General features: G+C 42.3%; 1 protein-coding gene across 2 annotated transcripts; it reads right to left on the bottom strand.

The window, feature by feature from the left end:
• Positions 1–237: 237 nt before the first annotated feature.
• Positions 238–27,675, bottom strand: LOC100540504 (protein spinster homolog 3). 2 transcript variants are annotated; one of them, XM_019621917.2, is made up of 13 exons: positions 27,421–27,671; positions 26,868–26,930; positions 25,557–26,154; positions 23,050–23,115; positions 22,486–22,622; positions 21,818–21,969; positions 20,892–20,958; positions 20,110–20,300; positions 18,286–18,438; positions 15,613–15,802; positions 10,944–11,009; positions 6,325–6,423; positions 238–3,499 (listed from the first exon to the last, which is right to left on the bottom strand). In XM_019621917.2, the coding sequence occupies exons 3-13, from the start codon at positions 25,789–25,791 to the stop codon at positions 3,332–3,334; spliced, it is 1,524 nt and encodes a 507-aa protein (XP_019477462.1). In that variant the 5' UTR covers positions 25,792–26,154; positions 26,868–26,930; positions 27,421–27,671; the 3' UTR covers positions 238–3,331. The 2 variants fall into 2 exon arrangements, with proteins under 2 accessions (XP_019477462.1, XP_019477463.1); XM_019621918.2 differs by lacking the exons at positions 238–3,499; positions 6,325–6,423; positions 10,944–11,009 and adding an exon at positions 11,016–14,638 and having other exon boundaries at positions 27,421–27,675.
• Positions 27,676–27,898: the final 223 nt, after the last annotated feature.

Genomic DNA, 27,898 nt, shown 5'->3' on the forward strand with positions numbered 1-27,898 from the left:
TCTCACTTAAGACATGTACAAAACTAGATTAGCTGTCACACCACAGCTTTTCCATTTTACTTTCTTCTCTGGCTTCTTAACTGGCTCTGCCAGTTAATTCCAATGTAGCCAGCAACAAGCAACACATGAAGGGAAAAGTACATGCAAACTGCTTCTGTGCATGCAAGCAAACGTCCAACAAAAAATTATTCTTTTAAGGAGTTTATTTTAATTCTTTATTAAAATAGGAAATATACATGCACTCCCCCCTCCAGCTAAAGGATTACCTTTAGCTTCACCACATCTCATATATTCCACGTGAAGTTGTCTCACCAGATCCAATCAGGTACATTTCATTGCTCAATAGCAGAGAGGAAATGAATTTTTCTGATGAGAGGAAGGCAGAGTGAATAGCTTTATTTTCCTCCCCAACACCATTTGCAATCAGTTTTGTGCTGCAAATGAAGGCAGTGTTTTCCTGGGTCAGAGGTGGCTAATTACTCATAGCACTTGCATTTCCATCATACTTCTGCCGCTCGTCATTCTGACTATTTTGTGTTTGATTTACTTTGCATTGCTCTTAGCTCTGCAAGTCTATCTGCTATTCAAACTTGTACTATTCTTTGTTGCTCTTCCTGGGCTAATGCCAGTAGCTCTGGCTTCCCAAGAAACTGGCAAGAGGACTTTGGCACCGATGTTGTTTTCTCCCACCTTATGAGATCATATCTGTTTTTAAAAAAAAGAACACAAATGAAATGGGAAAGGAGGAATGTAACATCCAGTTAATTTGTAGCTATCAAAACCCCCCAAGAATCCCATACCAGAAGATGGTTATTTCGGTATTATTTCACTAAGATGGGCCAGAGTCATCCCTGTTCTTTATAACAGCAATAGAACCCCAGAGGCAGGAGAAGTGTATCAGTCAAGGCTCAGCAGGGGGTTGAAGCTGACTGTCTTTAAATCTTAGGCCAGTGATTTCCCTGCTAGTGCTCAATGATTCCCTCTGATGAGTGCCCATTTGGCTCCAGCAAACTGCTACACACGTGTGGTTCAGTAACAGCACAGCAAATGTACCTCGGCTCAAGCAAGTCCAGCCTCAAGTGTGCAGTGAGTTCAGAGGGCTTTCAAGTACTGTTTTTAGACCTCCCAGATTTATCCAGTACTAAGAATCCCTTGCTGGAAATGAGTTCTGCGGCACCACACGAAATTCCAGAAAGGCGGTGGTTGGTAGCTTTTACAACCAGACAGAGTTGCTGCAGCTTCAAGAATACCAACTTTAGTTTTAAAGACAACAATTTTACTCTTACTGAGTATCAGAAAAACATTTATGATTTCCCATAATGACATCAGATCTGGCCGAATTCGATAACTACCTTAAAAGTTTGGCTTCAGAGCAGATGTCAGAAAGATGAGAGGGAAACAGGGAATGAGGAAGAGGAGAAAACCCACAGCCACTGAATTATGCTATTTGTAATGGCATTCAGTATTCACTGTCATTGCAGGAAAGTTATGCTTTATGATCCCAGCAATTTTCTGGGAGAAACAGGTAAGATTCACAGTGCTTCACAACCCCCTTGCTCAGGGCTTGGCTTTCAGGTGCTGCTGGGAACTACAACACCTCAGTGAAAGCTGGCCACATTAATCATGTCACATTTGGCACTTGGTGTAATATTATGACCACAGATACCACGACCGAATTCTTATGCTCTTTAGAGATAAGACTTCAAATGGACAGTTATATTTATGTGATTTTACAGCTACCACTATTCACTCATATGAGGAGATACTTACCCAAAGCTTGAGGATACGCTGAAGAGCCTCAAAGGATTGTAGAGGATTACAGACCATTGAACATATGAAATTGTAGTGGTTTAGCCCAGGGGGGAGCTAAGCACCACACAGCCATTCATGCATTCCCCCACAGTGTAATCAGGGAGAAAACTGAAAGGGGTGAAAGTGTGAGAACTCATGGGTTGAGATGAGGACAGTTTAATAAAGAGATGCACGATGCAATTGCTCACTACCAGCCAACCGAAGCCCCAGCCAACTCCCCCCAGGTTTTGTTGTTCTCCATGATGTCACATGTTTCTGTGGTCAGGTTGGGTCAGCTGCTCTGCTTCTGTCCCCTTCCAGCCTCTCATTCACCTCCAGCTCACTCGCTGCCAGAGCAGCACAAGAAGCTGAAAAGTCCTTGAACGGTTACTCTGCACTGCTCAGTGACAACTAAAACATCGCTGTTATCAATGCTGTTTTCATACAGAATCCAAAACACAGCACCATAGCAGCTACTACAAAGAAAACTAATTCTATCCCTGCCAAAGCCAGATTGTACATATAGATTGGCCTCAGCCCCCCACTCTTGAACACGACACTGACGTCTGCTTCACTCAGTCATTTCAGACAACTGAAAACACATTTTAGTCCATCTGTATCTTCCAAATTCTATAGACTAATCTCAACCTGCTGAGGAATTGTGGGCATCCTCTCCTAATTTTCACAAGACATTCTGCCTGAAATTCTATTGTCTTGGTTAGGTTAACAGTTATGCCTGGGACAGCCCTACACCTCCTGGAGCTCTCCAGCTCCACAGAATGCTCATGCCTGTGTTTGCAGATTGAGGAAGGGCTGCCATATGCTGATTCAGCAGCAATTTTTTACTCATAGTCAGCAGTGTCCAAAAAGTCAGTATGCAGGACTTTCTGCCACATGGAGAAATAGTTATTTGGTCTTTTCTCTAGCTGTATCTCATTAGGCAAAAGGGAAAGAAAAAGAGGAGGACTTTATTTTCTTCTTCTTTGAAAATTATGGCCTGGAGTTCACTTGAAAGGCAGCATTAATTTATGGTACTCGGGAAACCAATTCAGAGCAGAAGGAAGCTGTAAGAACCCAGGCAATTAAGGGCAGGGTTCTGTCCAGTTCTACAGATCTTCTTTAATTCTTTTACACTTTGAATGTGACTTCTTTCATGGGAGAGGGAGAAGTATTACAGAAAGACAGTTATGGTTCTAGCAGGCAGCACAGACCTGAGTGGAGCAAGAACCTCAGCTTTCATGGAGACTTCAGTGGTGCCTTATCTGCTGTGAAGTTCTTCTGTTACTCTGTATTCTGTAGCATTTAAGGGGTCACTAACAGCACTCCTGGGTCTTCGTGTGTCCTGTGAAGTCTGTTTTGCTCGATATGAGAGATTTGTTTCATCTGAGGCTTTGGTGGGATTTTGCTTTTTTTTATTTATAGAAACTACTGTAGCATTACCATAGTACATAAGTTTGTGTTTTAACTTTACAGAGTCAGTATCATGGCTTGCATACATCAGAAAAAAATAAGATACAGGTTTGAAGGATACATAGGAACATCAAAGCTGCTCTGCTTCCTTACGATCTTCCTCGATGTAGAAAGATGTCAGGAGGAAAAATACTCCTCCAAAGACACCAACAAAAACACAGATGATGAAGCTGTACTGCAGGCTGCAGAAACTCCACTGGAATGACTGATCTTTCTTGGCTTGAATAGCACTGGAGATCTAGGGAGTGAATAATGCTGTCACCAATATGAGATAAAACCATGCTTCTCTCATGATTTAAGCAGACTCTTCGCATTGTGGTCCTTGAAAAGAATAAAGCTGAGCAGGCGGGGATAAAAAGCCTGCTGCTATCTTGGTTTGACAAACCCAGTGTCTGGTGCACCTGCACTGCACTGCTGCTCAACTTCCATTTGGTTGAGGTATCTCATGGTTTATTGTACTGTTAGTGCCTCAAGTCACAAGAATAAGAAATCCTGCAACCAACATTTATCATGACTGGTAACCATTAACTCATTTTACCATTTTCTAGCCCATCTCCAGATAGCCTGCAAAGGACAGATGTTTGGCAATTACTTTCATCATTTCTTGATGTTATTGGATAACTTTATCTATTCCTAATCAGCAGCAAATGAATAGAAACAGAATTGGCACCAGTACAGCCACGAGAAGCAATAGCCATTAAAAAGGGAAGCGCTAGAAATAGATTTTGGAGACAAGAGAGGAATCTGGTTTGGAGCCAAAAGGCATTTAAGGAGACATGGAGTGATACTGTGAGGAAGGGGAAGAAGATACCGGGCGGCTGCTTTTTTTCACTGGTTTGAAGATGAGTCTGTAAAAGCTATAATGAATTTTATTTTTGCAGACAGAAAAGCCACTTTCAAGAAACCTACAAGGTTCAATATTTAACCCAGGAACTTAAAGACTCTTCTTAGCACAAACAAAAAGATGAATGTTAAATGCAGCCCTTTTTATTCCCACATATATCTTTGGTTATTACAATATGCTACGTGACTGGAAATACATTATTATGAGACTCTTCAACCTTTGCTGGGTTTAATATGATTGTGAATGACATTTTAAGGAGATAAGAGCAAGATCAGCTCTAAATGGGCATATAGGGTCTAAAGCTAAGAAAACAGCAAAAATACAAACCCAGTGTGTTTAATTTAAAAAGTAAGGAAATCTCTGGAGTGCAAAGGGAAGAAATCAGAAAAAGACAATTCACTGCCTCTCCTGAGAATTGATAAGCTAAAGCCTTAGTTGAAGTAGGTTAGCAAACAACAGCAAGATCTGAAAACAGAAGATTTGGTGTTTAATCAGCAGCAGATATGGGCAGTGTTGGTGTTCTGGTACACAGAAGCCTTCCAGAACACAATGAGGTACTCTTTGCCAGGGACCCCACGTGGACATACAACAGTTCTATTCCTGGATTTATCATCTCTGTTCTTTGCAAACTTGCAAGGTTACATGAGGATATACCGTGACAAACTTTTTTCATCTTACTTTTCTCAGTTGGCTGCTATTTAAGGCAACCACGTGCCAGGTACTGCAGAAGAAGTATTCTGCACACAGTTACTAGCAGGATGCAGCAGCACATTCAGCAGGAAGCCTCAGTCCTGCTGAGCCTCAAAGTTAGCAAAGAACAGTAAGTAAGAAATAAATACAAACATGTTCATCTCCCAGGCATAAAGCACTAAAATAGTCAAATAGTGGAGAATGCACAAGGCACACACCAGTTTTTAAGAACCTCCCATTTTTCTGTATTTTCTGTATTTTCTGTTTGGTGGTTTCAGTGACACAAGGATGTTGGCTATCTTGTTTGAATATGGCCAAATCAGTGCTTGGGCAATGGTTCTATAATGCACTCCAGGGAGAAAAAGGATCTCTCCAATTGCCAAAAGAAGTGAGCTGCAGAAGGCATCCCTCGGTGAGAAAGGACTGTTCTCTGCTGGACAGATTACACAGTTAAGATTCCTACTTCCATCCAGGTGAGGAAAAGGGAGATCTGGCTGGCTGGACCAGCTTGCTTGCACATTTCTGTCTGGCTTTAACTATGTCACTGTTTATATGTGAAAGAACAGATATTCCTTAAAATGACTTCCATATGAACAAAACTTACAGAACAACAACGATACAATCTTCCATCAAACTCTCTCTTTCCCATGTCCTTTAAGGAATAAAAATCAAAGTAGATGTGCAGAATTACTGCACACCTTAAATCAAAAATAATGAAGAAAGGGAACAATGCTGACAGATATCATCCATTGGAACTAAAATAAATGATCTACAATGAAAAAATGGTAGTAGGTTGCTTTGTCCAGAACCACGTAAGATTAAGGTGCTGTAGGAAGGGCAAGGAAAACAGTTCTCAAATAAAATAGGAATTCAAGGTTAAGGTCATTTGAAACCAGAGCTTTGAATGACAAGTAGTATCAAAAGGCAGTCACTGAGGTTACTCTTGTGATTTTCAACAGAACACTGAGCAATTCTAAGGTTTCAAAACTAAGAATTTGAGCTAATACTTTTAGGTTTCAATACATAAAACAGTATTTGATTTTTTTCTCAGGTGACACGTGGATGCGACCCTCAGGGACGTGGTTTAGTGGTGGGCTCACAGTGTTAGCTGAATGGTTGGACTTGGTGATCTTAAAGGTCTTTTTCAACCTAAATGATCCTATCCTTCTATGTTTAATTCATATGAAACTCCTCACTAACTTAGCAAAAAGTGCTGAAATGCAATACCCATGACACTGCCTTTGCAAAAATGTGTGCCTTCAAAATTCATCAATTTTCAAATTCAAAATTTCTACACACTGCAAGGAAACTACTCACACCTATAGACACAGCACCAGAAGTTGCATTCCACTTAAAAACGTTTACAAAATGTTCCTCTGAATTCCAGCATCAGGATTACTCAAGGCCAACAGCTTGACTGATTTCCAACCTTCAGACCAGGAAGAGCCTCTACTTCTGAGAGTGTCTGTCTTTCAGCTTCCAAAAGATTTACCCTAAAGAAAACCCAGGTAAGTAGAAAATTCCCTTACCATCCCAATAAGGTACGGGCTGCCTGCATCTCCCAGCAAGTGGCTCGCCAAGATCTGCAGGGCAATAGCTGTAGACTGCCGTCTCGGTGTCACGACATACTGAAATGAAACACAAGAGAATGGATATTAACAGAGTGCATCTCAAGTAGGTGCCTTGGCAATGAGGGATGTCAGCTGAGACCCTGCAGACCGTGTGAAGGCTCAAGCAGGGGACCCAGCCTGCCCCACCAGTGGGCAGTTTGATTACAGACTGCTGTAATTGGAGAGCACCTGAGTGCAGCCACCTCAATAACCATACCTCAGAGTCACTGTGCTTCTGAATGCACAGGGTTTAAACAGGAGCTTGGAGAAGATGTGACATATGTCCAGAACACTGCAATGGATCATATAGATCATAGCTATTTTTTAAAATGAAATACAGTCGTTTTGGGTTAATGGGGGCTTTATGTCTGTGCTACTGAAGAAAACAAACTGTGCTTGAAGAAATACAGTATGATTGTACATAATTTGTTTGTGTCTCTCTCTGTAATACATTTATATTATTACATGGTTAAGGGAAAAGCATTCACAGAATGAGACAGAGGCAATTTTAAGCTTTTATGTCTTTGCTTTTCCGACCACCTGCTCGTATCACAGACAAAATGCTTAATATCCTCTTTTTCTCTACTTGGGCTTTTCTTGCAGATTTATGTGAGCATCACTTAAGGTGTCTCAGACACTCACTAATGGGGTGATGTATTTTGCCAAGAGACAAACTCAAGGTATGGAAGCTATTGCAGCTTTATGGCTGCCTTCAAGGAACCACTAACATGCGTGACAACAAGTTGGGAATAGAAGAAAGAAAAGATTTTGCTCTCACAATAGAGTTTTATTATCATTCCATGTGTGTGAAGAGGCCTCAGAATATTAAAGAAATATTCTCTTATCACTAAGATGTAGCTATATCACAACAGCAGCATCAATGCCTTATCTTCACAGTGGATGTAAAGAATTGCATTAATGGAAATTAAAACTGGAGGGTAAGGAAGCAACGTTGTCCACAGCAAGATTAGTTATTCTTGTGAGAACAAAAGAAAATATTTCAGTCTCACTCTCAGAGTGAATGAGAGAGATAAGCAAACCACAGTGGAAAACTCTGGGCTTAGGGAGCAGACCTTGCTATGGCAGAACTACACTGGTGATTTTCTGCTCTTGGCTCTCAGAGGATATCATGTCATCTGCCCAAGACTCGGTTTTCTTTCTTCTGCTGATAATGACAGGCTGTGTTTGAGAAACACAGATCAAATACTGTTATGTTCTTAACGTATTCTGGGCGTTGCAGGCATTGGAAAACAGAAATGCTCTTTCTCTCTCTGTGCGTCCTGCACCACTTCCTTGTGGCATGCACTTCGCACCTGGTATCTGCAACTTTGGAATCAAGCTCTAATGAGAAAAATGGACAAGAAAGATAGCAGCTTCCTATAGTTACGAGGCTCCCTCATGCTCTCACTGTGCTATTATTCAGGTTCTTCTAAAAAACGGAAACATTATGCAAAAGCTCAACACTCTGTAGGCTTCTCTAGGAAAAGAAACTGATCACTGCCACATGCATGGACTTTGGAATAATTCGTCCAGAGTAACTGCCCAGGAGCTCCCACCATGTCAGCAGTGCAGGTGAAGCTCTGTGCTCTGCTATCTCCTTGGAGATGCCAGTCTGGATGCCTGGATGGATGCACAAGGTGCCCACACTGCAATTTGCAAGCCCTGTCTCTGGAGATTTTAGAGTATGTGACAGAGCTGTCAGCTACAAAAGCAGATGGGAGAGACAGGCTGATAAACGCTTCTGCACCTCCCAGGGCACTTATAAACAAAGACAGGAACATGTTGGTAGCCTTCCCAAGTCGAATATTAGCTTCCAGCTCCAGCAGCTCTTTTGCTTTTAGCTGCCAAAAGCCCAAAATGCCGAGTACCAGTACCTCACAGATGGTAAACAAGTATTTCATAGGGGACTCACTGTGACAGCCTCCCAGTCAGCCCAAGCACTGCAAGCAAGGCAGCTGCAGCACTGCTCTGCCTGCACGATCTGATTGCAGCCATACAGCAGGTACTGCTATGTTTACAGCTGAATGAGGGGTACAGAGGTTGCTACATGCAATGCATCTTGATGCATTAGCCACAAAGAAAGAAAGTCTTTAACAGTCAGCCAACATCTTCCTTTGTCTTGTGCTCCACAGGTCACAGGATAAATAAATTCCGAGCTACGTTGTCTGCCTGGCGGTGTCATATAGGGAGGAGGAAAAGTAATTTTCATGGCAAAATATGAACAAGCATTAGCAAATCCAGCCACAGTATCTGAAATTCTACCAGATCACACAGGAAACAATGCAGAAGAACAAGTTCCTGTTGTTAATTATGGCATCCTTCAGTCAATGTAATAGAAGTAACGCACTGAAACCTGGATTTTCAACAGGATGAAACAGAAATCCCAAATATGATTGGCACTGAATGAGCAGCCATCCACAGATGCAGCTGAATTCCATTTTTCTGACCAAACAATTACTATCATTTAGAATTCCACAGATCCATGCAAAGCACAGTGAGGCTGTACACAGCATCCCTGCTCTGAGGGGAAGCACACCATGGCAGAGCTCTATTCTCTACATTCCCACTAGTTGCTTGAACCTAAAACCAAAATGCTCTAAAATAAATAACAAATGAAGTGTGTCAGTCACTTGGGAGACAAGAACTTCCTCCTCTCCTCAGTTTATGTGGATGACACTCAATGACACTCAAATGGATTTTGTACAGGCTGTAACAGGATGCAGCTTTCCCTAAGCAAGTTCAGGCCGGAGCGACTGAACTGAATGCAAGCACAGCTCCCTGCAGGCTTTGCAGCTCGGGACCAGCACTCCCTGGTGCCTTACTTTCCAATCCTGCTTCAACAGCATCTAACTCAGTAACGCCATCTTCCTCTTCAACAACGGCAGAGAATTAAAACAGGGCTTGAAGCAGACAGTCAATTCATTAATGCTGACTGCAAGTTTTATCTTTTTATCAAATTTCCAGGCCGCACAAAACTAACTGTAGAGAGCAGTACTATGAAAGAGTAACTTGAGAACAGAGCATGGCAGTCAGTATCAGTATGCTTTGTTGAATAACCGTGAAATATTGGTTGTTTTATTCATTCATCTCCATCAGAATGGAAAGAAAGATTTTTCATGCTATGAAATTAGAGGTCAAACAGGCTTGTGTCATCGAGGCAGGGTCCGTTCAGCCAAGCAGAGTTCCACAGTGCTTCATGGCCTGTCCCTTCTGTCACTGGAAAGCTCTCTGTGTTTGGCTGCACAATTTCACATCTTTTACACCAAAAGCTGTAAAAAAGATACTTTTATTGCTGCTCGTTTGTTTCACTGCTCCTTTAGGCAGCTGTGAGGAATGCCAATCAAGGTGTGTACTCTGAGCAGATAAGGCCATAGTGACAGCAACCCCAGCAGCAAATTTTCAGTTGCTGTGGCAGCAAGAAATGATGGCAACCTTGTGGATAACCATATTCCTCATGAACCATAGGCTGCAAGTTTTCCTTACTGTCCTAAATTCTTGTGACATGTTACTGTGCATCACTGCATGCTGTGCTACACATTAATGCATCCACTGTGGTGCTTATTATATGAAAGATTTATTATGACAGTGGAATCGCTTTAGCAATCTGCAAATAGATTTGAACTCTCTTGAAATGAGACAATTACATAAAAAGGAGATGCTGATGTGACCCTTGCTTAGGCTCTCTTCAAGATTTCCCATCATTAGCCTGAGGATGGGAAACACAGATTTCTATTGTGTTTTGCCCTTATCTTCATGTCTTCTCTAACAGGTCCTGAGAGCTTTAAACAATTTCTCTCATTTGTCTTTAATCTGTACCAACTGCACCAGCATTTTGCCATTGCTACACCTCCAGGAACAATCTCTCTCTCAGGCAGAATCCTGCTGGAAGGGTTTGGGTTTCAGCCACACCCTCTGTGCTGTGACACTGTGGTCCCTCAAAAACAATTCTAGTGAGTAGAAAGTCCAGACTTCGCATCTTCGCACTTAGAGCTATTCTAAGCTCTGGAAGTTATCTGCACTGTATTCTGGAGTGAAGGAGCTTGCTGATAGTTCACAAAATAAAAGTGTAACAGATTGATTAACATTACAGAATACGACTTTCTCTCTTCAAAGCTTTGGGGCACAAATGTAGAATCTCTGAATAAAAACAGAAAGTGATCCTCTTTCTGATGGAGACCTTTTCTGGCAGAGATCCAGCAATGCAGAGCTGTACACAAAATCCAGACTACTGTGGGCTCCAGGAGCAGCAGGACACTGGCACGAGCTGCACCCAAAGCACTATGCCTCTCTCCTGGGCTCACAGTGAGCTCGGGCTGTCACTACTACACCTGTCTTGTTAGCAGTAGCTCTGCTGTGACACCACGCACCGGGTTACAACACAGACGTTAGCAGGGTCCCAGAAAGGGACCTGTATTCTTAGTAAGGTTTTGTTCTTCCTAGGAGGAGGAAGCAGGTCTTCCTGGCAAGCAAGATGCATGTGTATGAACTATATTGTTGTGAAAAGCTGAAAATAAGCAAATAGTTTCACAAGCACTTACCAGCAGTATGTCTGTCACAACAGCCCAGTTGACAGATAAAAATAATTCTCCAAATGCAATAAAAATCTGCAGAAAAGAAGAAAGCAGTGACTACACAGACACACTGACATTCCTTAGCATGAAGATGAAGGCAGTCTCATTAACTGTACCTATCTCGACGAGCTGCTGTACATACCCCTCTCTTTATGAATTAAACTATGTCTATGCTTACAACCACTATGTTCATCTTAAATATGGAAAAAGGAACCAGGGAAGGTATGTGAGTTGCTTTGTGTGGCTAATACTCACCTAAAGAGCCAAAGGGAGAAATACAGAAGCAGTCTCATTAATAAATTGTATGGACTGAACTGCTGAGCCCAAGAGGAGGAAAGCAAATCTTGTGAAGGGAAACCTCCAGCACAGGTTTTATAAAGTGTTCAAAGATCTGCTTTTACACAGTTTCCAAATGAAATCAGTTGAATATCTCTGTGCTGGTAAAAGTACTGTTAAAGGCTCCTTCAGAGAGGTAGCTTCTGAAGCGAAATGGACTCCTATGGTCAGGCAGCCTCCAAGACTTGGTGCCCTATGGGAATTCCATAACTCATCACAGATGGAAACTCAGTCATCAGGAAAAAGGGGAAGGGCCCCCTGCTGTTCTTCTGCTTGTCTTAGAAGAGATTAACCCTCTCAGCCAGACCCGGTCATGGATTTGAGCAGGCTAGTCAATATTTGAAGAAAGCATTAAAGCTACACTGCAAAGAGGGAGCTCTTCTAGAAGGCATACTCTGCTTAGTGGCACAGGCCTCCGTGTCAGATGGCACCTGGAAAATAAACTGTGGGCCAAACCCAAAATGAAGTGTGTTGGTAACGTGGTTAGCAATACCACACTTACTGCCGAGCTGCACAGAAATAAGGACCAACAAGGTCAAACCACCTCAAATATCAGCCCTTCACCATCTAATCTCCAGCTGGTGCTCTCCAGGTCTCTCTTGGAAGATCCAAATTCATCAAGGACCTTCTTTTCCTTTTTTCCCCTGACCTGAAACATGCTGTTGTTTAACGCAGACACACAGCCTATGAAGCAGTCAAAGCAGTGCTCATAGGGAAATTATGGACAGATGTAGAAGTGCAGTTTTATTGCTATACAGTGATAACAGCGTGAGTTTACCTAAATTCTGTTGGTCATGCCATAGCTAACAAGAGATATGTGAGGTCAAAGGGAAGCAGGAGGGAAACAAAGAACAAAGAGGTGTATCTGAATCCTAGCTGACACTCTAGATAACACAGGATGAAAATAAAATGGTTAGAAGGTAAGGTTCTGAAGTCTCCCATCTGTTCCTCTATATCATCAATGGACTGTGTGACTGCCTGCCTTGACACACCAAGTAACAGATTGCTCAATCCCCTTAACGCTCCATCTCCTTTATTTATTTAGTACTTACAGAGTTGTTTCATATTTGCCTTTTTCTTCATGATTTTTTAAGTCATTTAATCTCTTCAAGCCCCTAAGAACAGGAGCATACCATGCCAAGTGTGAGAAAAGAGTGTAAAATTTATCTTTAGGAAACCAGTTATGTTCTCAACACAGACTTTGAAGGAATGGGAATTAATGAAAAGCTGTCCATGCTAAGTGGATGTGATACTTAGTGGCTAAGATCTCATACTGCAGAGAGGAATTATTTCACATGGAATTGTGTTATGTTTGAGATGCAGCTTTGTTAGCTTTTCTTTCTCTCCTAATGTTTTCTGTGGATTGCAGTTGCAGGGCATCAGAAAAAAAAAAGAGAAAACAATAAATCATTCTACAGATTATACCAACATATTCTGTCTAAAATCAATATCAATTTTATACTTTCTCATGCAGAATAAATGCAGTCTGGTTGAATAGCTGGCATTCTCATCCATCCAACGGCAAAACAGTTGCAATCTATAAATATGAGAAAGTTGTATGCTGTTTTATCTCTAAAACAGGTGAAGATGTCCTGGAAGTACTGCACTTGGCAAGGGAGAAGTGCTTATGATGGCAGGAAAGCAGTGCTTTATTTAAGGCATATCCTTCTGGTTCTACAACCTCTCAATATTCCTTGTACTGTCTCAAGTTCTTCTTTTAAATTAATACAGAAAAAGTTTCCAATAAATTCATGCAATCAATTTTGTGACATCCCCATTCTAATCTGCTAAGTGTATCCAGAAGCACTGTTTTATTGCTGTCACCTTCTCCAGGACAACTTTTTAAGGGACAGAATGCTTGCAGTTGGTTTTCAAAGGATGTAACCAGAGCAAGTTCCCAAATTTTAAGGAGATTTTCTTTGTAGATGGCCATTTATGAAAGGCCAATATGAAGAGAATTGGATTGTAATTAACATCAAACACAGGTTCTGCTTTTAAACAGTCACATGTCTAGACAAAAAGAAGAGTTAGCATGGCTGGACCATGTGTTGTCTGGTTGAATTTTTTCAAAAGCTCCACACCACACAGGTGTATCAGAGACAAGAGCTGCAGTGTCTCCTCCAAAGGCAATTTGCAGGACAAGACTGTGTCTTCATATAGCAATACCATTAAAGCTAAGTCCATTTCAATTAAAGTTCCCTCAGCACCAAATACAGTCCAAAGTTCTCAGATGCAGGATTCAGATGTGACTTTCCAAAGCACCTGCTGCACTGCAGACAGCATATTTGTCTACTTTTGGAAAGAGAAAAAGGTGTAGACAGAGCCTCCTCTGTGATAACAAAGCCAGATCATTTTCTCTGCCTTCTCAAAGAGCTTTTGGAACCAAGAACTGCGTGTCCAGAAAGAGAAACCTCATGACATTTCAGTTCATCTACTCCAACAGAGACCTGGAAGTCCTGCAATATTTATGCGTTAACTCAAGAATTCCTGAGCTTTCAAACTTTTATTCCAGCTTTGTCCATAGCTGAGGACACCCATTCATTCCCTTTCATTATTCACTCAAGTCAGTGGAAAGCACCATATAAAAACTACTACAACTGCAAGCTAGTGCACGTGGTCTTTTTGCCCCAGTGACCTCTGCACTGAAGTGAAGTGATGGAGACAGGTCTGCTCACATTGGAGTGCTTGGATAGGCAGCAACTGGAAAGCCAGCTTCCTGCCAGAGTCCTACACAAATAGAAGATCTGTTTCACGGGAACCCTCGGATTAGGTGCACCAGCTGGCATGCCACTCCAATTCCCACACCAGTATGACTCGTGTCAGATCCTGTTTGGGAAGCAAGGAGAGGCACGGCTGGTGCCAAAGAAGGCAGAGGTTAAACAGCCATGTGGCAAAAATATTAGAAGAAAAAGGTGCTTAGGATTATGTATGATTTGTTACCCCTGCACACTGCTGGCATTACATGTAGGAACACCTGAAGCAAAAACATCAAACAAAAGATACAATGGCAAAGTCCCTGTTTATGGGACTAACTGAAGAAACCTAAAGAATCCAGCTATCCACATCCTGGTTTACAGTTTCCCCCCTGATAACAGCATGAAGATAGAAAGCTGATTGCAAGGAGAGAAATATTTAAAACAAATTTTGTTTTATTCACCCTAATAAAAGGTATGGTTTGAAAAGGGTAATTAGAACTGGTTCTAATTACTGCATTGATTCACTCAACTAATACAGACTGGCAAACCAAAGACAGCTCTGATTGGGCACTGCACCTTTAATGGCAAAAGAGAAGTGAAGGAGGTGCTCAGGACGGGCGATGTAGCAGCCTAAGAGGCCAAAAAAGAAAATGGTTATTTCTTTGGGCATTTATATCTCTGCTCTTGGTTTCAAAAATAATCTTTAATTTCACATTTGGCTTTTTGCACACACACCCCGACTTGCAAATCCGTTTGTTTTTAGCTTTGGTTTAAAGGTGTTTTTTTCACAGGAATGCATATTCTTGAGGAGTCAAAAGGAAAACCTCTTTGAACAAGTGTTAGAAGCAAAAAAGCTGCAAAAATACCCTGTTGCAGAACTCTTGATTACTGTAATTAACTTTACTCGGATCCTCTTATTTATGATAATCACAGTAATGGTGGCTTTGGATTCACCACATTATAATTAAAATAAAGTTTACATTCAGTCCTCTCTCTCAAGGTGTTTTTTGAACTATTCCTCATTCACAGTAAGTTTCTGTTTTTCTCTTTACTGAAAACAACTGCAGTGATTTATACATCATGTTGCATTGCCAAAAGCTTGACTTTGAACATCAGGTTGTGATTTGGGGCACTGAAGGTGACGGCTAAATTATTCTTAGCAAGAACTCTGTGTATTGTACAGTCCCAAGTACACCAATCTTTAAGTATTTAGAGAGTAAAAAGAAACAAGAACACTAAGTCGCATAGCATTAAAAATTAACATAAGATTGAGACTTCTTTTAACTATATTTTTGCATATGGACACTCAAGCTTCACGTGGCCAACCATATAGGCTTACAATCCTCCTTTTTAGCCCAGGCCAAGTCTGTATGTCCTGAGTTCTGATTTCTGACACTCTGCCTGCCTACCCTCTTCAGCGGGCCAAGTAATGCACACCGGGCCTCACAGGCAGTAGAACTCTTTGTCCCAATTAATGAAACCTCTTAATTGTCTAGAGAACTACAGGAATCCAACAGTAGCAATCCTTCTCTTCCCCCTCCCGCTTCTCCACCTTCCAGGATTCCAGAAAACATCTTCCTAGTGACAGACAAACTGGCACTCACAAAAGTGGAAAGGATGTTCTTCTGGGCCACCATGATTGCTACGTAGAGGCACAGAGAAGAAACAAACATGCTTGTGGCACAGATCAGAGGATCAGCTCTGCTGTTGGTTTTCCTTAGTCTTCTTGCAGCTTCTGCCCCAGCAATGACACCCAGGATTCCCGTCCCAATGGTGATGCCTCCAAATATTAGGCTGGTGACAAAGCAAAGGAGCCAGTTAAGTGCAGGAGAATCGTATTGTAGAACAAGTTTGGTGTCACATGTCCCATTGTCAGTTTATACCTTCAGCTTCAGAGAATCTTTAGTTGGCAACTTGAATTTTACTCCACTTGATCTAGCCCTCCCACTCTTTCTAAATGGATTTAGTCCCATGCCTAAATTGCAGCTATGCCTGTGCAACAGGGGCTCTATCCTGTGGAGCTGGTATTTTCCCATTTACTGAGCTGGTATTACACAGCCAGCCTCAAGGAGGACTCTTCCCAGCATGACCTGGCTTGGACATCCAGTGATTCAGAGGAGGCACAGTCATCTTGGTTAGCCTGGGAACTGATTGACTCAGTCACCCTTAAAACACAGATGGAATAACTCTGTATCACAATCTGCTGTCTTGGAAAGAGATCCTGTCACACAGAATTATATACATCTAAATTAGAGCCCTCAGGCTGAGATGACTCACCTCTCTGAGTAGGGGATACAGCTACCAGTTCTCAGAACTATTCACAGAACACTGAATAGTTAACAGTGGGATATCCGTGTAGAATTTTCTGAATGCAGAATTTCAAATGCCACCCAGTTTTTGCATCTGAAAATGAAAATTTGTTCCCCAGGAACAGCAAGTTTTTAAGGGTACATATTCAAATAGATTAGAAGTTTAGCTTCCAATGGTCTTCCTGATAAACTTTTCTCTCTGACTCAGATGAGACCGTAATGACAAAGCAAGCCTCTCGAAACGAGACCAGTGGTGCCACTGATGGCTTAATGCATCAAAAACTCTACAAGAAAAAAATACTGCTATACTGCATAAATTTTAAGCACGTTTGTACTCCTCCTGTAAATTCTTTGGGATTCTGTATAGCTTGTTAGAGACAATATAGATAGAACAGGCAGAATAAGTAATTTGCAGTTTTGTCCAAGAGAAGCAAGCTCCAAGGTGACATTCCTTTATCTAAGCATCCACAGAACTGTGCTTAGAAAATTCAAGTGCTGTAGACTGCAGCTGAGATAAACCTACTGCTGGAAGAAATCAGAGCACAGTTCAGCTGACAGGGGGAAGGAAAGCAAAGAATCCTAATCCTGGGGAAAGGACCCTATGGGATCCTTTAGGGCTTAAGAATACTCACATACCTCTCTGATCTGTTTGAAGATGTCTGCACAAAGACCAGAATAAAAACAGTGCCTATTTATCTACCTTGAAAGGACTGAGACCTGAGTCAGCTGTGTGCTATTTGAGTTGGTGTTTCCAGAGAGTCCAAGTGACACAGCTCTATCCTTAACAAAAGCCTACAGCTTCTGAGCAGCCAGAGGGGACAGCATCCTCACAGCATCCCTGAGCAGGTCTGGGAACATGCAGCTCAGTCCCCCCAGCACTCCCAGCTGCAGGGCTGACATAGCTGTTTGTATTATTTTTCTCTCTATCCCCCTGGAATAGCAGCCTCCAACTTGCCTTATGCTGCCTCTGGCACTAGCTTACACCAAGGTTATTTTTAAAGCATCCTGTAAGATGCAGTACATGAGGTTAAACTGTCAGAGCTCCCTTTTACTTACCCGAAAAATCATTCTGCTCTAGCAACACTACTGTGCAATAACAATTCAAAGCATAAGATAAGATAAGCTAACACTATCAGCTTAACAATTAAAAGTATTTTAAAAGTTCAGCTTCCTTTTTTCTCTCTACCCTGAGTCAAATTCCTAATTCACTCACTTTCTTAGTGTTATTTGCTATTAAATACAGTGCTGGTGGTGGCATCCATGGAAAGACAACTGCATTTCCCATCGAGGTACCTGTGGATGACTTTTCAATGTAACTCCCACTCATTTAAATCTGGACAGTTTCTCTCTGAAATCCATCATGAAAATAGATTCCTCTCCCATTGTAAATGAACATTGCCCACCCAAAATTTGAATCTCTATTTGTCTGGACTGTCTCTAATTTGCTCTATTGGCAATTGTTCACATGAGCAAATTATCTTGATTTGACACAATAATACAATACCAGATCAATTCATCAAGCTTGCTTTGTGCTGGGACTCACAAAGATAGCCAGCACGGCAGTAGTTTTCAAACCAGACTAACAGGAAGGAATAGGAAATTTACTAAAATGCAGGATTTAAACATGCCTAAAATGTGTATGTAAGTGGCATGAGGTACAGAGTCAATAGTTAACTGAAGTCTCCTTTCCAGTGTTGCTTCTTTCCCTGTAAATGTTCCTCTTACTGCTTCTTTCCATTTTACTTAGACAGGGCTGGCAGCATCTTTCCAGTTCGCTGAGTGATCATAAACAAACAAATAAATAGGAGTATCTCAGCATACCTGGAAGCAATTCGGTCTAACATTCACACCTCTTTGCCTTCACAAAGCATTCACAATCACACCCTACCTTCCACCTTTGGAAACAACTTGTGATTTAGCACCGCAGGGTGTTCCCCACGTGTGTTTAACCAGCCTTGCACAGCTCACCTGTTAGATGAATTGCATGATTTTTCCAGGCACTGCTGCACAATGCCCAGGGCAACCTGAGCCCTGTAAAGGAACATTGGTACCCACAGCCCCAGCGCTCCAGTGACGAAGGCCATGGCAGTCAGACCCAGCGAGGACCAGACAAAGCTCCAACTGGAAGACGAAAGAAATGAGAGCTGTTTGAAAGAATGGGACACGAGGCCGGGCCCACACGCACTGTCCAGGATGTCAAGCAGTAACAAAGCAGTCCACTCAGATATCTCAGCCAAAACTATGACTGCATTCACGTGAAGGTGTGAACTTTGATGGTGGTTTATTTATGAATTTTGACAGCAAAATACTAATTAGAGTGAAGAGTGTGACCTACTGATTCTCTGTTAAGTGCCAGTCATGGTCTCTTGTAGATTTTATTGCTAAGTATTCTAAAACAACTGCTGTGACATTTTTGATAGCAGAACTACAACAATTGAAAGTGGGCAGGAATTCCAAGACTTAGCAGCTAAATTAAAGGGTTCTGAGTGCAACTTTAAATACCTCGGGGTGGATTTCAGCTGTTTGTGTAACCAGTATAGAAGAGCAACTTCTGCCTCTTTCCAACAGTTAAGGGGTGGTGGTTCAAGTACTTTCATTCTAGGTGATAAAGTAAAAACTGATCTCAGTCTGCACAAAGAGCTATCAGACAGAAGGAGAAATGTTTGAATCATGTTGCCTTACTGCCCTATTTTAGTAGAAAATGAACTTTTTACTGAGCTCTTTCAAGCTAGAGGTCTATAGAAAATCCCCTTTGAAATCAAGGAGTTGTTGTGAAATCTTGAGATGAAATAAAAGTGCTGTGAGTGAGGACGTGACTACCAACAAGAGGATTTCTTAAGATACCAATCTGATTCTACAACTCTTAAAGACAAGTGGCTCTTGCACTTAATGCAGCGTGGAACTGCATGGCTTTTGACAGTGTGTCCTTATGCTTTGGAATTGGTTCCGAAAGGAAAAGAAAATGAAATTCTAGTTTTATAACATTGCTGGAGGTTGTAAGGAATTTCTCTGCAGAAAAAGAGCCTCGGCATTAGTCTGGCTGTTGACACGCTGGGGAGGTTCAGGCTGCTGCTGCCTGCAAACTGTCATCCAAAAACGGCCTCTAATGATCTCGCTGCTCCGGATGCAAATAGGATGCAAATCTAATCATCAATTAGAAAACGCCGGCTCCTGCAGAAGGAGAAAACTCCAAAGAAAGTCCCAGAGCAGCAAGAGGAGCATCTCTTTAACTGAAAAGCATTTCATCGGGACCCCAGGGAAGCAGCCTGCCGGCGCGGGCAGCGCAGAGCGGGGTCTGGCGCAGGTGCACAGCGGCACCTGCTGTTCTCAGACCGGAGCCACCTCTTCCACCCCGAGCTCGGCAGGATATTCACCAGCTGCGGGGTAACAGGAGGGGGAAACCCCCTGCCTCAGACACGCTGATCCGACTTTCCTCGGGCACTGAGAATTACAGATGAAGTTACACCTGCAAAGGGTACCAGCATACCCTACCCTGCATGCCAAAGTAAGAGAGAAGGGGAAACTTGGTGGAAAGTAGAACTGGATTTAAACAGGAGCACCCTGCCAACATTGCTTTGCCTCCTTCCCCTTGCTGTAGGGAAACAAAATAAAACAAAAACGATTTTTAATCCCTTTCATACTATTCCTGTAAATGGGTGGGAGAAAGATTTTGTCAGAGCAGTTTCAGTCACCTTGCCTACAGCATGTGGTACAGAGGAGCTGAGTAGGATTTGAAAGCTGTACTTCTTATACTAGAATGGGCAGTTTTCAGTTGTTGCTAAAATCACTTACTTCTTGCCAAGTGATGTGATATCTTGACACCAAGAAGTCTTGGCATCTCCCTGTGCACCAGGTTTTTCGGCTGCTACTCGTGAAGAGCCATGGATGCTCAGTGCTCTGTGTGCCTCTGTCCTTCTCTGGACCCTGCGAGGGACCAGCAGAATCAGAAGAACCAGAGCTAAACCTCCCATGCAAGGAGTAACCTGTAGATACAAAGCTGGTTAGATCAAGGATATCGTTTTTTTCTTGTAGCAAAAACTCCACAGCAACTCAAACTCAGAGACAGAATTGCGTATCAGAGAATTGTCAGTGTGCTCAGAAATCTGTGTGACTTTGTAGATCACAATTATAAAGAAGAAGAGTGGATTTTGGTGATTTTAGGTGAGTTTGGAGGAAGGACAATGAATGTCCCCTCCCCATCACAGAGACACATGATTGCTTCCTCTGATTTTAGAGGAATCCAGCTGAAAACTACATGGAGTACTCTGATCACAAACCCAAGGACCGATGATGCAGCCATAAAAGACTGCTATACAACCATTCCAAGTGTGTCCTTGGGTGACAGGAACATCAGCACCTGCCCTGGCTGCAGTAAGAGTTCCCCTATATCTGTTTTAATTCCACAAGAGCCAGGCAGAAATACTCCACTCGTCCCAGCAGGAGCAGATCTGTGACCAGGCAGAAACCAGGATCCCCTCCACTGCTCACCTCAGCACCGTGAGCACATCAATCCAAACCTAGCCAAAATTTTACAGCAAACGGCCCAGGCTCACGAGTGGAAGTGATTAACTCACCCTGAAGGCCCAGTGCCAGTCACCTGTGACGTGTGCCATGCTGGACGCCAGGACGTAACCAAGACCACTGTAAGAAACAGAAGGGGATCATCAGCAGGTGCTAATGAACTCATGCTGGCTGAAACAATGTGTCTCACCAGTTAGGGAGAGCACAGGGAAATATTCTGTCATAGCTTTCAAAACAGATAAAACAGAAACAAGACACATGGCCTCTGCTGGCCTACTTGCCAATGGGTGTTAAGAAGAGAATCTCATCTCCTCAGAGCAGACTTGAGACAGTGGTAATAACATCCCAGATTTTCTGGATTATACATTCTGTAGGATGACACTGAGCCAGATCAAACAGCCCACAGAGTGCTCTGTTATCTGCTCCCCTCTGTGCAAGCTGTGTGAAATAAGCCCTACAGGAATTCCTTTTGTTTTAGTCTGGATTCTGGGCTCATCCTCAACTGCCTGTTCTAATAAAGAGCACGAAACACTTACAAAGCCCTTCTCCACCTCTCCAGACACAAAGTCAATTTGAATAAAAGAGGGGAGGAAAGTGCCAATTCCTCCTTAGGATATGCTTAATAGAGAGACACAACAAAATTGTCAGGGAAACAAATATTTAAAAACTTCTATTTTCAATTGAATAAATAAAGAAGTCACACATATTAGAATTAATTGAATGTTTTATTCAAAGCTTGTTTTCAGAGCTTAGTTTCTCCCAAAATGTTGAGAGAAAAGTGATTTTTCCTTCAAAGTAAATTTAAAAATAAACCCAATCAGTGCTATTTGGAGATGCTAAGCATGTGACAAATCCTTCTGCAAGAACCAGTGCAGATATATGTCAAAATCTGTCTAATCAAGGTTGAGGGTACATTAAATTGCAGGCCTGCTCAGACAGAATTTCAAAAGGCAGATCAGTTGCTAGCAAGAAAACCAACCTTCCCACTGGAATGCAGATATAGAAGACAGACAACATTGTGGTCCTTTTTCCCTCATCAAACCGATCTGCAATGATGGTAGGAGCTACTGTGGAATAACTGGCTGTGCCAATGCCAACCAGTCCTCGTGAAAGAAAGAATATCCAGCAATACTGCAGGCAAAAGGCATCGTGTGGTCCAAAAAAGGCATGGAAAAAAAAACAGATGATTATTAAAGAGGTGTATTCTAATGGATCAGGTGTACCAGGGGAGAAATGCAGCTGACTTTTGCATGTATCTATGGCTCCTGCATCCACACCTGTCTTGCTCACACCCCACTGCTGTGCTTTCTGCCTTCTGCACTGTAGTGATTTCTTAGAGTGACACCACAGAGAACTTCAGGATGTGATCAATAGACTGTTCAGGCTTGCTGGCCAATCCACTGCACCCCAGTGACATAATCAGCTAGAATTTGGGACAGCATTAAGATTCCATCACTTGCAACTACAGTGTGCATCTGCTCCATTGCCTGAGCTGGACTCCACCACCCCATAGAGCATTCCAGCACAAAGCCCACTTACTGCAGGCCTGGGGAGTGAAAGCTCACAGCTTTTCCAAACATGATCAGACAGGACTCTATCAAATCCTGCAAGGTGATTTTAGTAGTACCCTCTAAAAAACAAACATACTGATTCACTGATGAATGAAGTTCCTAATGTTACAGCAGACCAGAAGAAAATACCAGCTCCAAGGATGACTTTCCTATTGTATCGGTCACCAAGGTATCCGAAGAAGGGAGCAGCCAGCATGTAACACAAGATGAAGACTAGAAATCCAAAAAGGTACAAAGACAACATTGGTCAAATTGTTCTTATAGTACTTCTCAGCTCTCAGACAAACTCAGTTTATTTTTTAGTGTACTGAGTCTGCAGAAATAAACTCAAATAGAGATTTATTTAAAAAAGAAGAACAATACAAAAATAAAACAGGCACAAACAGCTCAAGCTCTGTATTTCTTACTTAGAAATTCTTTCATCTTTTATGGTTCACATGCTGTGGGATTTTTGAAAGTCTGAGCTCTGATCTTCCCTGAACCAAAGTCTTTCAGCTTTCAGTTTCACATTTTAGACAGCTTGCCCACCAGTGGGAGCGAGCAATACCACACATGAGAAGGAACTAGAAAATATTAGGCTGTGTTTTAGGCACAGACCATACAGGCAAAAGGCAAATCTGAATGTAAGTGATTTCATTACCTGTTTGCAGCAGGCCTGCACCCTCGTCGCGAAGTTCAAAGTATTTCTGTATATCTAACAAGATCCCTGCAACAGAATTAAACAAGCAGTGACAGCAAGGTACACTTTATTCTTTGTGATTCTACTAATTTGCCAACCCCAATATTGATTTCAAGATGGTTTGTAGAGAACCGGAGCACGTTTATCTTGCTAGCTTCCTTGTCAACCATTACTGTGCCACGAACACAGATAAAAGAAATATTCACATTTCTTATCTCAGTAGATTAAATTGTAATCTTCCACTGGATGGGTCTTACAAGAGTCAGTTTACCAGCTATTTCAATCAGAGCTGCTGTGCTTCAAGTGCTGATGGCACTTGAAATCAGTGCAGGCCAAGCTCCAGCCTAACAGCAGCACGGGGGGTTCTGTAGGCATCTCTCAATGACTCATAGTTAGAGAGCTCCAAACGGTCTCAGAAACTTAAAGCCTGCAACCTCGCTCAGAACAAACACCTGCCTTAGATTCTGCATTATTACAACACAGTAATTAGTCGTATCTATTCTTTCCAGGAGGTGATTACCAACACACAGAAATGCTGAATCTTGAGAACTTCAGTTTTGAGCGAGTAGAGAATTCAGTGCAAACCACAGCTATTACAACACCTGGTTGGAACCACAATTTAACTCCAACTAACGCTCATGCTGAGCACCATTGAAATGTTACCCCTCCAGGTAAGTGCAGCAGTGGGCAGCCAGACACCAGCAAATGCCAAAGCAGCGATGTGAGCAGCTTGGAACAGGGTAACAGGAGAGCAAAAGTCTGCATGATCGCTGCTGTTAGTGAGTAGAAGTCTCAATTCTAGCAGACAATTACACATAAGTTTACTTTTAAATAAATATTTGTGCCTCTCCTTCACTTTCTTAACTTATATTTACCAAAACATTGCTATGTGTGGACAGCCAAACTCAAGAGTACTGGTGCAAGAATTGTGCGGTGCAGCTGAGTTCCAGCAGTGCAGAGCAGATTGCTGTGCTATGAAGTGCAGTCTGTAAGCAGAGTACCCTCCTGGAATAAGAAGCCATAGAGTGAAGTAAAAAGCATTTTGGTGATATACTGTAATTAAAGAAGATGTTTGGTATTTCAAAGGCCTGAATACAAGCTGCACCTCTGTTCCTGAATCTTACATATCCCTGCAGGTACCTCACACAGAAGAAACTGAGCTGGTAGGCGACTTCTACTTCACAGATCCGCTTAAAATGTTAAGCTCTTAGCAGGCACGGGAGTCAAACAATAGTTCAAAGCCAGGAATGAGCCCAATGGCTGCTGGCACTTCATACTTCCAGGTGCCTGCCCCCCTCCATCCCAGTTCTTGCTCAAAGGGATTTTCATCCCCTCAGGTCCCCCACCCTTCTACATTGACAGCTGAATTCGTACACTGAATTTTTTCACTAACAGTCTTGCAGTATCATTCAGCATGCACCCCTTAATGCTTCCTTCTCTCTTAGATGTGTGGTTAACAAACATTCAGTAGGAAAAGCTTTAATTCCTAAATTCATTGACCTCTCCATTTTAAAGATACTGACTTGAATTTCTTAATGGTTTAAGCAGTAAAAGTAATTAGTTTGTGTGCCAACGCTAAATATTAATTCAAGGTTTTTAAACATCAATGATTTCCAGGCCACTCAAAGGTAAAATACAGTAAGCTCACAAGCCTGTCCTCCAGTTTCCAGGTAAGCCCCTGGAAGCTTGACAAATGCCGAGGAGTGATCCTAAGAAGAATTTACACCAGACACAGTTTATGCATGCAGAGAAAAAATAAAACACATTTCCCAGTGGTTTAACAGAAGCAATGCGTTGCTGCTCATTCTTGGGTCAATAAACAAACAGACAAATTAATAAATAATTAATAAATAATCAAAGAATCATATTTTGGATGGCTTGTAAATTTGGTAGGTGATACCCGGGGAAATGAGCCTCCATTCTCTTTGCAGAATTATATTACACTCTTCATTGCAGAAATCAGACAAATTCCACCAGCTCGGGAGGAAGTTAAGTCTTCCTCAAAGAAACTTGCACATAATTTTCATACTTTTAATGTGGGAAATGACATTGCTGTTCTTCAGATGAAGGAATGCCACAGCTCATCTACCAGAGCCAACGATGCAGTAAGCATACAAGTATATAGTAGAGATGTTTCTACAGCAAATCTCTGTGAAATCCAGACACAAGCAATTGACCTGTTGTTCTGTGTGCTAATATTTGTTTATAATAGCTTCAAAATATGAACCTTAAGCATTTAACAGCATTCTATTGACAATGAATAACTAATACATCATTTATTTGTCTTTCAAGAATATGATCTGAAGTTTCACAGAGAGTATGAGCTGCAGGCTAAAGCAGATAAACAAGAAAGACTGAAAAGACATAAAGCATACCTTTACAACACAGAGTATTTGTAACTGAGGAATAAATAGAGCTGATGAGAACTTAAATTTCTTTTTCCTCAGAAAGAGGAAACAGTCTCTTACCTGGTACAATAAACCAATCCATGAAATTTATTAGGTTTGCATAGCACAGCACACCAACTATCAGGTAATCTCTCTTTGCTGGACTGTTCCTTGACACTGGCACCTGTGGACCTCGTCTCACCCGTGCTGCAGTAGCTCCATAATTCTGCTCCTCATGAGGCACCCTGGGCTGCAAGTCTGTGTTTTCATGTGCACTTGGGTTCTGCATACTTCCCAGTGCAAAAAGCCACCGCATGCTATGAAGAGTTTCCTCAGTGCAACAAGCCAGAAGGCAGTTCTGCGTTCAGGCTATGAGGAACTTCAGCCACTACAGTCATTTCCGGCGACAAAGCCCAGCACTAAAAGCTGAACTGAAATGTTCCTTGTAGCAGGGAGAGCTTAACAAAAAAAGTTTCAGTCCTGTGCTTTTGTTGAGCAAAAGTACTGAAGCGCTTTACCTTGAAGACAGTGAAGAGCCAACTCAGCCAAAAGCAAAATAATCCACTGTGCATCCAAGAAATAAAAGTGCACAAGTTTGTAGAGATATTGCATAGCAAAAAAAATCATTAACAATCTTTGTCGAGGTCTCAGCGAGTTGCTGGAGCTAAAAACAGCCTTCCTATAGAACAGAGAGAAAGGAAAGAGATAAGTTAGTTCACTAGATCAGATACCTATCTTGGACTTGAGCCCTCTTTTACCACAAGCTTCATGTGCAACTCTGGACAAATTGCTTTCTCTGCAACTCATGTCTTAATCCCCCTTACAGACACACATCCCTGTCCTTTAACACAGGGCCACCCCATGTTGTCCCTTCCACCTGACCACTCACTTCTCCCATTACCTCCTACCTGCTCTGCAGTGCCCAGATTTGCCCCCAGAACAGAATCCTTTCGAGAAGATCCAGAGGTTTTAGGTCAAGTCAGCAATTTAAGCAAACAACTAACATTGCAGAGTACTTTCTGTTGGAGGTAGGGGGAATGAAACCAAATGACAGTGAAAGAAAGACAAATGAAAAAAAAACCACCGCAGAACACTACAGCAAGCAGGAAAAGTGAGATGGAAACATCATCGTACTCTTCAGAACCTCTGCTGGAACTGTGCACATTCCACAGACCTGAATTGAGTAACCACATTTCTTCCCCTTTCTCCTCCAAAAAGAGGTCTGAAAGGGGAAGAAAGGAGAACAAAGGAAGGCATTCCGGTTTCTCTACTGTGTGTAGGCACCTTTCTTCTGCCTTTCTGCCGTCCACTCAGACTTGAAAAAGTGCATTTTGTCAATTTTTCCAGGAAGAATTTTCCTATTACATTCATCGTTTTAGAAAAATAACTCACCATAATGTCTCTTGAGATGTTTTGTGGATTGTCAGCTTCAGAGGGTCTTTTATTTTTTGTATCCTGTTAAGAAAATTTGAAGTGAAAAATAAACAGTAAGAGTTTAAGAGTGAGGCAGTTAACTGGACCAGTTACAGATCAGTTGATGACTCATGGATGAAGATAAGAAAACATTGCTGGGCTTTGGTGACTTTTTTTTTTAAAGACTGTGTTTCACACTAAACCGAAAAACAGATCAGCATCTAAGATTCTTGGCCACCTTGTGAAGTCTGGCCTCTTCTACTTCGGTGTGCCTAACAGCGTGCTATTTCATTCCATCTTCACTTCATGAAGGTTGAGCTGTTCATGAGCCAGCAGGCGTGTTCCTGCACAGCCTAACTTCATCATGAATAAGTCTACGTTAATTTTATTGCAGGACAGAACTTTTTTAGTAACATCTTAGCTCTCAACTTTCTAAAGAAGAATTTAGCTATAGATTATGGGTATCTTTCCCCTCTCCTACAAGGAACTCCACTTAAGTTGCATCTGAAAACCATTCAGTGTGCCAGCTTACCGCATCGGGAAGCTCTTGACGCTCTTTATTCGATATCACTCCTGCAACTCTTTCTCTTCTACAGACTACAGGACCTCCAGTGAGTACTTAAACCTCCATTCATCCCGCTGCTTTATTGGGGCAGCGACGTGCAGAGCTGACCGCGTCTGGGAGCAGCAGGAAATGGGAGCGGCCGGGAGGCGCTGCGGCGCTGCGCCGCAGGGTGGCGCCCAAGTAGCGGGCACACGGGGCTGGGAGCGGCGGCTGCCCGGTGACACGGAGCTGCAAACAAAGGGAGCTGGCGGCCGTCCTGCTGCAGCCCTGACTTTACGTCTTGTAGGTGCGATTTTGATTCCACTTCTGATTCTCCTTTTGCTTTCTTTACCGTTTCTGTTTCCTGTTACTTGCGCCAGGTACCAGCTCTGTCCTGGTAGCAGCTCTGTTGCCCAGACATCACTTTAAACCCCATCCTCTGCTCCAGTATCGCTTCGGTTTGAGA

The sequence above is a fragment of the Meleagris gallopavo genome, chromosome 21, assembly GCF_000146605.3.
Source record: "Meleagris gallopavo isolate NT-WF06-2002-E0010 breed Aviagen turkey brand Nicholas breeding stock chromosome 21, Turkey_5.1, whole genome shotgun sequence".
Lineage (NCBI taxonomy): Eukaryota > Metazoa > Chordata > Aves > Galliformes > Phasianidae > Meleagris > Meleagris gallopavo.